We start from the raw sequence: 12,057 nt of genomic DNA on the forward strand, positions 1-12,057 counted from the left end.
AAAGAAGCTAAAGCATCATCTATTGTCATTCAGCCACATACCATTATATGAAAAAGTATTACTGGCCAATAATCTTTCACACAAATGCATACACTTGAGCAGTATATATTCTAGACAATACCACAACCAGATTAAACAACTCATTAGAAAGAAGAAAAATATATAATAGAAGAAATTAAATGATCATTAGCTCATAGATATTACCGGGGATCTATTTGCTCCTCGGATCATCGCTGAACCATATTATTGTTTTATGTGTTCCCCATCTGTAGGTAATTTTTTCCCCTCTCAGTCCATTGGAGAAAAAAAAAAAGAAAAAAAAAAGTCAGCACGAAACCACAATAACAATCAGAACTTAAAAATGAAAATAGCTGGCTGATCCACCATGCTTTAGCAAGTTCTGGTTAAGAAATTAATGAGTAAACTTACTAAGAAATTAGCATCAATTCTAAAGAAAACTGAAGAAATGTTTTACAGGAGTATCATTCAATCACTTCTTTTTTCGTCTATGTAAGAAGCTGGATATTAGTAGTCACTGGATAGTAGCAGAAAACTAAATTTTAATACCGACTTAATAGAAACAAATATTGTCGAGTATGTTTAAAAGAACGGTGTTCCAGAATAACACAGGGTAAAGGCACATGATTTCAACCTAGATTTTATCTAGAATAATTTTGCACCATATCTTCTCAGACAAATATAATCCCAACATTTGTTGAGTTTAAATGGTAAAAAATAATTTATGACAAAAACGAACCCCCTTTTAATTGAAAAATGTGAAATCACCTTTTACTTCCATAGTTTACTCCCCAAACTACAACAACCAGAACATAAGTACCAATTGCAATATTTAAGGCTTTATACGACGTAAGTAAAGAGAAGTAACGAAAAAGACGTTAGTATGTTAAGTAAACAGGTGAACATACATTGGTTGATACTTTTCCTATTCTCAACTAAAATGAAGAAACGGAGCTAAATCAGAAGACAAATAGTTCTCAGCATGGTGTATATACTATCCCATTTTTTAGCCGTAACTCCAAATTAATTTGCACATTATCAATGGGATTTTATATCATATTACATGCTTGATACATAGATTTTCTAAACAAATCTCAAACTTGAAGAGTTTTAGATAGGTTATTTACCATTTTGGTCTTGCACAAGTACTTCGGTTACCAAATTCTTCCAAAGCATCCTTCAAAACACAATCATTGGTATCATAAGAAAAGTAAGTAAAAAATATTGTCATCGTGCACAAACTGAGAAATTAACAACACTAGTAAACAAAAAAGTTGGAAGAATCAAAAATTGAAACCTATGGAAAATTAGCAAACTGTAATTAAGTAAAATTCTAAAATATCAAGTCATAGATTCTCACAATCTGCAAACTCTTGTTTCAAATCCGAGCTTGACGCCTTAAATTCAAGCAATCGAATTAACCTAAAAATCACTTGTCAGCTTCCTATACTGAATTCCACACGGATGGAATGAGATCAATTAAAATAAATGGAAAATAATAACAGAGGAGACTAACCTGTCACGCAATCCATGGGTGATTCAAAACACCTGCAGAGTTGAAAGAAATTCGCCTTTTTCAATTTGTCTTCACAATGATTAGTTCGATCCTGAGGGAAGAAATAGCAACAGAGATGTCGGCTCGGCATTAGCGGCAATGGCAGAGGCGGAGGCGAACGCGGCGGTGGAGGTATGGCGTCGAAGAAAAGTTATTATTCAGAGAAAAGCCCTAATCGAAGGTTAGAGGGAATGACGGAGAAATAGGCCTCCAACCACCTTCTACCTTCTCAAAAAAAAAAATATTTAATAAAATTGGTGTTGTATGAAATTTGATTAAATTAATTATATATTTAATTATGGAATAATTATCAATACATTTATTTCCATTTATTTTTTTTTATCAAAATTAAATAATTTGAGTAATAATTGTTAGAGATAGATTTATAACGAATTTATCCGTTGCAATTATTATATAAAAACACTATTTTTTGTTCGTGTAATGCCAACGCACATCAACTGTTACGGCTTAATTTCTAACGGATATATTCGTTAGAAATTCCTAACGGAAAATATCCGTTAGAAATAATAAATTTGTAGTGTTAGAAAATGCTCATTATGGTGTAGTGTTAGGTGCGGCGCTGCCAGGGAGTCAACCATGCACGTGTTCCAAATTTGCAGCGAAATGGGTGCTATCTGGCGAGCACCCCCATTTCTCCTTTTGACATACGATCTAGGCATCTCAATGTGGAAATGGCTGGAACATTTGCGCCATAAGCTGAACAATGAGCAATTTCTATTAGCCGTGATCATATGCTGGGAAGGCGTGGGAGATACGAAACAAGGAGATCCATGGCGAAGACTATCTTAAAACAGAAGATCTAGTTACCTGGTGCAATTTGTATCTCTACGAATTTCAACAGGCCCAAATCCCAAGATTACCGGCTACAGGTGGAAATTTTCAGACTCAATGGAATCCTCCTCTGGACAGTTTATTAAGATCAACTTTGATGCGGCGGTTCCTCAAGGAGAGAGCTTTTACTCAGTTTCAATGGTTGCGCGCAATAGAGAAGGGGAATGTCGTTGGTGGGCGGTTCGTCGATATCCAGGACATCCTAGAGCCGTTGATTGTGAGGCACATTCGGCCCTTGAAGCAATTAACACTGCCAAAACTCAAGGGTGGAGCTCGATCATATTGGAGGGCGATTGTCTACATGTTATTCAAGCGTTAAACTCCGACGATCCTCTTTTGTCATCGTTTGGTGCTTTTCTCGAAGAAGTTTTATCGATTGCTAAGAGTTGTGTTCATTGTAATTTTCAATTTATCAAGCGAAGTGGGAACCAATTGACACATGACATTGTTACTAAACTTGGTTAGGTTTGTAGAGAAGGTTTTTCCCTTCCGCATGGTCTGGCTTCTGCCTAAATAAAAGCTCTATGTTTTCTTTAAAAAAAGACTATATTCTAATGATTACACACATGGCTAAAGAAATTGAAGCTTACTCCCACAATCAATTTTCAACCAAGAGGGAGAGGAAGAGGGAGAAGGAAGATTTAAAATTTGGCTAGCAAAATTGGATTTGTCTAATCCTATTCCGATTTTAGAAATTGGGGTGGAAATTATCAAATTGGCTACCACGCTTATATGTGAAAATATGATTCTAAATATATTGCACTACTAAAATAAATCTCTATGATCTGTGGTGTGGTTTTTTCAAAGGAATTTATTAGTAAACGAATTTCTTTATTTCTAAGCTTTTTGATTTTGTGCTCAAGGATTTTAATTGGATCTTCGATAAGGACAATTAGCTAAACACCTCTTATTTATAACTTATATAGGTAGGATCCATTTTGTTAGATAAATGGAGGCGTCGATTCACCAATAAAAATAATATAAATTAAGTTATGTTATAAGTACGTAAACATAAATATCCTCACAATCTAAATTAATATTTATATGAAAAGAATTATTTATGTAAAATAAAAAAACAAATCTTACATATCAATCAATTTGCTGTCTCTTTCTCATCATATTTGAATATTATCTCTATTTCCTTCTCCATCTCACCTCTTCTTTTTCCATCTATCCTCTTGTTCTAATTTCTCTCACGTCTCTAGCCACCATTTCTTTCTAATCCAATTGATTATTTCTCTTTATTCCTCTTTTTTCTCTCCATCCCAATATTTATTTTAGACGATTTCTTTTTATGTGTAAGCTTGTTTTGTATTTTAAGGATGTTAATTTTTTTTTTTGTTGTATTAATAGTGTGTTAATGTTGTATCATTTTAGTAAATAGTAAACTGCGTGCTAAATAATGCAAGCATAAATTTGTTATTTGCATTAGTTTGAGAACAATAATTTTGCAGCATAAATTTGTTATTTGCAATATGAACTTGAAATTTGCAAGGTGAATGTAAATTGAAACCCTTATATCAATAAACATGGACTGAAACTGCAAACTGCAATACATGGGACAACAAAATGAGATTTGTGGTTTTTCTTTCTTTAATAATTGGTGGTTCGGAATTGATTTTATTTTTCTTCCTTTTGATGATGTTGAACAGTCATTCAAAGACATTTTCACTTGTTTAGCTTGGCTGTTGGAGAGCAAGAAAAGAAAAATAATTCATAAATAAAAACTTATCCAAAATATGTCATTGAAAATATCAAAAAACAAACAATTTATGCAAGTGCATACATACAAGACTTGAAAACTGCAAACTGCAAATAAAAATACCATATGTAACTAAATACCACATGAATTAGCCAAACAAAAACGGTACTTGAAAATAGCAAACATCATATGTAAATCCAAAAACAGATTGCAATATTAAAATTGCTTTTCAGAAAAACTAGCAAAATAATGGACAATGAAAATTGCCACATTGCCAAATATATAAGGAATCTCATTTTTCACTTTTCACATCGTTGCACTCTAATAACTAAGAAATTTGCAAACTGGAATCTGCAAACAGTAATTCTTGCAAATTGCTAAAAACAGTTGGAAATGACTATTTTATAGTCATATTTCATATACCAATTTACAATGGAATTTGCAAAATATGTTATTCATATTCGATTTTTATAATTATTTTTACTATTTTGTTATTTGCATAATACACGATGCATTTTCCAATTTACTAACCACAAAACTGTAGCAGCATTCAGAAAAGAACTACCCACATTAACAACAACAAATTTCCTAAAAAAATGCAGTCATCAAAATAATGGATTAGCTAAAAAGCCCAAAATTTGCAGACTCTCATCAAACACACATGCAAACAAACAAAAAATTCATATTGCAAACCAAAAAATGCAGAATTTTTTTTTTTTTTTTTAAATCTAGTAGAAAAAAAGACTTATAACATCTATGCTTGTAGAAATGCCTGAATTTATACCTGAATTTTGGCAATTCGAAGTCATCATCTTTTCGTCTATGTTGGGAAAAGAAACCAAAAACAAAAACTTGTAAAATAATTAGGGTAAACTGCATAAAACCCCCCTGTGTTACGGAAAACCTGCACCAAATCCCCATGTGTTAATTATATTGCATAGAACCCCTTTGTGTTTTATTTTATGTTGCATGAAATCCCCCATTCCGTTAACAATTAACACCGTTAACTATTTAGGGGATTCTATGCAAGTTTTTCATAACACAAGGGGGTTTGGTGCATGCTATTTATAATACAAGTGGAATTTATGTAAAATTTATTTATTTATTTAAATGTTGAATTATTTTTTTGAAATTTGAGTCAAATACATTTATTCAATTTTTGAAAGTCGAATTTTCAAAATTATTAATATAATTATTTATATCAAAAGTATATTCGAATTTTCATATTATTTATATTCTTTGACATATTATACATCTAAGATAAATTATACAAATGTATAACAATATTGATTTTATAAGTATATAATTTTGATTTTTTAAAAATATATTGATAAAATACTTTTTTATTCAAAATTGGAAATTTTCAATTTTTTTATTTAGTTTCAATTTTGATGCAATTGTTTTTTTTTTAAGAAATGGAATCAAATTTTGGAAATCCAAATGAGAAAAGCAATGTTCTAAAATTTAAAAAATTGAATTGGAAACGGCATAATTCCAAAAAAAAAAGGAAAAAAAATTGTTTGAAATTTCATCCTTATTATTAGTCAATAATTATTTATATTGCAATTGAATATATGTGTTTGACTTAATTCACTACCAAAAAATAGGGCTTTTGTGACGGATATTTTGTGACAACCTAAATCTGTCACCGTTAGTGACCGAATGAGTGACAGGTATGTGACTGAATGTACTACTAAAATACGGAATTTTTTTATGACCAATATGTGACGAATTTGGGACAGATTTTGTGACAATCGAAACTCAGTCACATTTCGGTCACAAATCTTTTGACGGAAACTGATTCAGTCACAAATTAGCCACAAATTTTCTATGAATAAAACAATTTGATCAATGTCGGTCACAGATCTGTCACAATATCATGCCTGTCACACATCCGTCACATACATTTTGGTCACAAGTCTGTCACATTTTATGTTTCGTCATTAATCCATCACTATGTTTATCTGGTCAGAAATAGTCACATACATTTCAGACACAAGTCCGTGACATTTTATGTTTCATCGTTAATCTGTCACTAAACTAATTGTTGTGTTACTTGTTATTTTAATTTTTATAAATTCACTTTAATACTCCAAAATGAGTAACTTGGAAATATAAATTCAGTTACTTGTGTTTTTATTACTTTTTTTAGTTCTACGAAATAGGAGATTGATTTTTTCGACATTAATTATTTTTTTAGTAAAAAAATTGTTTTGTTCTTAATTGCTTAATTCACTTATATATTTAATAAATTTTTTATGTTCTCAAATATTATTTTGATTCTCTTTTTACAGTTAGTTCTTAAACATATAATTAATTATTTTGAAGACAAACCTTAACTTAAATAAAATATAATATATAAAAGAATCACTTTACCTATTTACAGGCCAGGACATAATTACGCAGCTTTCTTCTAGTTATCTTCCAAGTATTCTTTAATTATTATTAGGATCCTATATTGTTTTAAATATTGCATAATAGCCCTTAGGTAAATTTCCTCCTAACTTCCTAGCCTATAAGCAAGGAAGATTCCTCCTATTTTCCTTCCCAATTTTCTTACGGCAGTTTCCTTCTTCTTCCTAGAGAAGAAACGATCTTCACCCTTCTTCGATGAAAAATCACTCTTCTTCGATGAAAAATCCTCAAAAATTCCCCTTCTTCTCTGGAAGTTTCACATCTAATTAATGGGATTAATTTCCCTACAAAATCCACCAAACCATTAAGAGGATCGGACCCTGGATAACTCTACAGCCTCCAAGTTCAGCCCCAAAAGCCTTCAAGCCAAGCTCTGAGAATCCTTCGGTTTACTCTTCCTCTTTGTCTTCGATTTTCTTCAAAGAGGTAAGGACTTTTGATCTTTACTGAATTAATGATAAATAATAAGATTATGTTTATGTGTTTAATTGATTTATATGTTTAGGAATCAGATTTAGGGATCTAGGTCAAGAAATATAGATTTCCATAAACCCTAATTCGAATTTCAGATTCGTAGCCTCCGCTTTCGGTGCATGTTTCATCGATGATTTATTTTCCGAAAATTATGAAATTAATTGTGCACGTAGATGTTTCTGTTAGCTTCGTTTTGATATATGGTATGCGTAAATTGGAATTGTATTGATCAAGTTATGAACCGTTTTCTGAAACTGCACGATTTCTGAGTCATCTATGAATTATGTGTTAAATTAAATCCTATCTTAGCCCGATTCATGCGATTATAACTGGATATGATTAAATACTTATAAATCTGATTCTCAGTGAAATTTCATGGTGTTTGGTTGAAGGAATGATTTATTTGGTATTTTTAAATTTGAATGCTCTGTTCTGAAATTCTGCTGGTGTTAGTGTACTGAATTAATTATTTCTCTCACGTGGATAGGTATTTTACTAAACTGTTTTAATAGGGTATAATTAACATATATGTGAACATTGTGTGAAAATTTCATAAGGTTTGTATGTACGGTTTAAGAGATATGAATTTTCAAAGTTGAAATACCAAAGCTGCCAGAATTTCTAACATAGAGTACTATGAATGAAAAGAGTTGTTAGGACGTTATTTAGAGGACATAGTTCTATCTAAGGATACCTCTCAATGGATTTAGGACCGATAAGAGTATAGGTTCATTTAAGTAATTTGAAGTTCATTATTAAGGTATAATTGTAAATTGTTTTGAAACCTTGATGTGATTAGATTGCGAAGCTGATACGATTTCTTTATAGTTCTTTGGAATGGAGTATGTGGATTTGAATTTCATGTATTATGTGTGCATGTGTTATTATGGTTATGTCTATATGTGCTACAATTATTGGGTCGTTGCATCCCCATGTTAATTCAACATTTTGTTTACGTGAGTAAACCTTGTGAGTATACGAACTTATCAGGTATCTCAAATGATTCATTAGTAACTTTTCAACGTTCGTTTTAATTATGTCAATACAATGCAGTTATTTACTTGTAGTTGTGGACTTCTCCTTTTAATTAACAGAGTTATGTGGATGGGGATGGGAAACAAGATGAAATTGTTGATCAGGGTTGAGGAGAACGTGATGGAGAGGAAGATAGATACTAAGGCCATGGCTTGTCGATATTGAAGGCAGATATTGAAGGCAGATAGAGAAGAGTGGTGTTAGGAATGTGACCTGAAAATTGAGGGCACAAGAGATGGCAGTGATTCAGAAAAGAGAGGAGGAATACAAACGAGTTTAGAGCTAAGAAGAGATTGTGTTTTCTATAAATAAGATATTTATGTTTTGTAATTCATAACAGATTCTTAGCACTAGATACTACTAGCCAAATGATGCTCTGAAAGATTGGAAACGATATGATTTTGTTTTAATATATTTATGCTTTGTGATTTTGTTTTAATATATTTATGCTTTGTGATTTTTTGTTGATTGTTTATCAAAAAAAAATGTAGTAAAATAAAGAGAACAAAACAATTATGGTGCTATTGTGACGAGAAAAGTGACTGATATTTGTGACAACCAATGTGACGGATTGCTTGTGACTGAATTTTGACGGAACACGAAGCATGTGACGGAGTATTTGTGATGATATTTATGACAGATGAATGACGGAACCTTGTGACAGATTAATGACATACAAAAATTATTTATGACGGGATCCGTCACTAAATTTAGGGGAGTTCGATAAGGTATTTGTGACAGAATGTTCCGTCACCAAAGTGTGACGGATTGAAAAAAACCGTCACTATTTTAATTAGTGACGAGGCGTTTTCTCACGGACGAATTCCGTCACACCTCCGTCACCAAAGCCTGTTTGTGACGGATTTTCCTCAATTCAGTGACAAAAATCTCTGTCACAAAAGCCCATATTTTTGGTAGTGATTTAAAAAAAAAATAATACGAATTTTAAATAAATAAAATATTTTTTTGAAGAAAATATGCTCCAAACCCCCTTGTGTTATGAAAAACTTACATGAAACCCCCTAAATAGTTAACGGTGTTAATTGTTAACGGAATGGGGATTTCATGCAAGGTAAAATAAAACACAGGGGTATTCTACGCAATAAAGTTAACACGGGGGGTTTGGTGCATGTTTTCCATGACACAGGGGGGTTTTATGCTGTTTACCCAAAATAATTATCATTTTTTTTCCGAATCATAGGTTGTTTTTTGTTGCAGAATTGTTACTTACCGAGAGAGGCTCTTATGCATTTGAACCATTTTTGGTGTTCGCAGTTCCTCGAATCTCAAACACAAAAACGCAATCTTCAAAAAGCAAACAAATAGAACTCAAACAGCAAACGGAACTTTAATAACAACAAATGAGTCGAACTAGCTGCTATGGAAGACAATTCGCAAAATATGGGCAAGGGTTTTGCATTTTTTCAACCGGATTTTCTAGGAGATGTTTTAGAAATTGTGAAAATTATGGAAAATTTAGGGATTTTTGTTTCTATATATTTTGGGAATTTTTGTTTCTATATATATTAGTAAGGGTATTTTTGCCAAAAAAGGATCAAGTTTTTAATAAAAATTGAGACTTGTGACTTGGATGGATATAATAAATAATATAGAGGGACCTATAGAAAATTGCTCCCTTAGATAAAGAAAATGTTTTGAGATAGGTCTATAGGTTCGGTTTCGAGGACATGGTTAGGGTTTGATACAGAATTTTGGAGCATAGATACGTGGAATACTTCGTAAACTCGAGATAGATGGGGGTGTAGAGCAAGTGGATAGACTCGAGTGTTGAAACAAAGGCTTAGCTTCCCACTTTTTTCGAATCACATAATTCCTCGGAGTGGACCTACCTTCAGATATACGTGTTATCCTTTGACAAATTTTAATTCTCTCTTCCTTTAATTCGCATTGCTTTGCTGGCAACCTTGGGTGGCTTTCATTCTTTCTCGGACTCATTTGATGATATCGATCGTTTCTTGAATGAGGTCGGGGCCCAAGATGTTTCCTTCACCGATTTCGTCCCAGTGATATGGAGATTGGCACTTTCTTCTATATAAGGCTTCAGTGAGCCATGCGAATGATTTTTTTGGTGGATCACATGCACATACGCGAAAGAATTTAAAAATTTTCTAGCATGCAAATATTGTTTAGAAAGTAGATCCATCAATTGCACAGAAAAGGAGCATGCATAACTCATGTGTTTAATTTGAATCATCTAATAGCATGCTTGAGGCCAGCCCAAAAAATTAACAAATTAAATTTACGAAACTATTTACTGGTATTTGCGAAATTCCTTCTTCTTCAATTTCGGTTGTGGTCTTACCTAAGTCCTTGCAGGAGCAAATCCACACCGTCTTCTCTTTCGCCAGAATCGAATTTCACCTTGCAGAGGTATTTCCACCGAATAAATTGTGCTAGAAAAATCGCCGGTTTAATTTGGTGATGAAAGAACGGAGTAAATATAATTAAGGCGGCGGAGAACGGCGGCTCTAAGAGGCGGCGACGTTCGCTTTGTGTGAGAGAGAGGGCGGCGGCTCCCTCGTGATGGGGATGGCCAAATTTGGTATATAGGGTTGGGAAAAATCTTATTTTTCTCTATGAACATGTTTAATTGTCAACAATGCTAATTGATTGTCTAATGATTCTTCTAGACCAACTCATATCAATTATAGTGACTATTGGTCTATATCTATGCGCATGCAAGGAACAACATATATATCTTAGTTTGCCAAAATGGGTTTTCATTGATACGAAATAGAATATTTACAAATAGCACAATAAACAACAACAATCAGTTGGCTTCTTGGTCACCTACTTCAGCATTTTCGGTAGTTCTTGTCGTAGGCAAACTCAATAAAAAGCATACGATTTTCCCAGTTACCCCCAAAGCCCATGTTACACACTAGTTAATCCTACAAAAAACATCCATAAAAATATTAAAGAATGTAAATTTAAAGAAGAAAATAAAATTATGCTGGAGATTTGTCACATCTCCGCCTTGTTTGTAGTCGTCTTCTTGTTCTTTTGTGCACAATTTTCATCCTTAGGGAATTGTTGCTTTAATAGGTCTTTTTCGATAATGAAGTATTATAAACCTAATAGAAACCAATTTCTGCATCTTTTCTCTAGTATGACTTGTTACCCAATGTTGACCGTGTTAGAGTCCTAATTTCATGAATAAAACAACACATTTAACGTTACAAAAAAAGGGGGAAATCATATTACTTAATTGTCCGGTATAACTTACTCATTCAAAGGATATTTTTGTCCATACAGAAATAGAAAAAACTACCCAAGATTCATGCTTTTACCAATAAAAAAAAACAAAAGATAATGATAAGTAATAAGTATAATTATAGATAGATTATGAGCCGGCTAGGACTTCCATAAGAGCATCTGTAGTGAAACCCCCAATTTCCACTTTCTTGTTTGAGTCCATGTGTTCTAGGGAAATGTTTAAGGAATGTAATGTGGGTCATGTTCCTTACTTTATTCTAATCCCGTGAAGTGTGTGCCGTTTTTTTTGTGTTACGTCTTCACATTTTCTCTTTTATTTTTCTTTTTTGTTAAGTCATGTTTAACCTATTATTATTTGATTATATTGTATTTTTTTAGGGATTACAATCTTAAATTTCCTTAGTTTTGATATTAATAGTAAAAGAAATGTTATATTAGATTCATCGACATGGTAAAAAACTTATATTTTAATTAATAAATTCAATTACAATATAAAATATAATACACCAACAGTTATTTTGTTCTTTTCTTTTATTTTTCTTAAATATTATTAAATTTAAGTCTAATATTAAAAAAGATGTTACAAAAGTTTTTGCTTAAGATGAATAACAATTTGAATTCCTATTGATTGCTCCACATATATCTCTCATATTCATCACTTTTATTAGAAGAAATGTCACAATAAATTTTCATGAAATTTAATTTTACTAAATTCAATTACAATAGTTGGAGGTATATTCCAAGAAGCTTGTTCAACTTACTGCAATCT

The 12,057-nt window shown here is 32.1% G+C and overlaps 1 protein-coding gene and 1 long non-coding RNA gene across 2 annotated transcripts; both read left to right on the forward strand.

Annotated features, from left to right (window-relative positions):
• The first annotated feature begins 1,672 nt into the window (after window positions 1-1,672).
• LOC105964354 (uncharacterized) lies at window positions 1,673-2,890 on the forward strand. The gene is made up of 2 exons (XM_088812680.1): window positions 1,673-1,754; window positions 2,436-2,890. The coding sequence occupies exons 1-2, from the start codon at window positions 1,673-1,675 to the stop codon at window positions 2,888-2,890; spliced, it is 537 nt and encodes a 178-aa protein (XP_088668806.1).
• A 3,648-nt stretch (window positions 2,891-6,538) lies between these two features.
• Window positions 6,539-8,426, forward strand: LOC148765155 (uncharacterized). The gene is made up of 2 exons (XR_016029750.1): window positions 6,539-6,968; window positions 8,111-8,426. It is a non-coding gene; the product is annotated as an uncharacterized LOC148765155 (long non-coding RNA).
• Window positions 8,427-12,057: the final 3,631 nt, after the last annotated feature.

Source organism: Erythranthe guttata, chromosome 14 (genome assembly GCF_056151865.1).
Source record: "Erythranthe guttata isolate IM_541 chromosome 14, IM_541, whole genome shotgun sequence".
In the NCBI taxonomy this organism is placed as follows: Eukaryota; Viridiplantae; Streptophyta; class Magnoliopsida; order Lamiales; family Phrymaceae; genus Erythranthe; species Erythranthe guttata.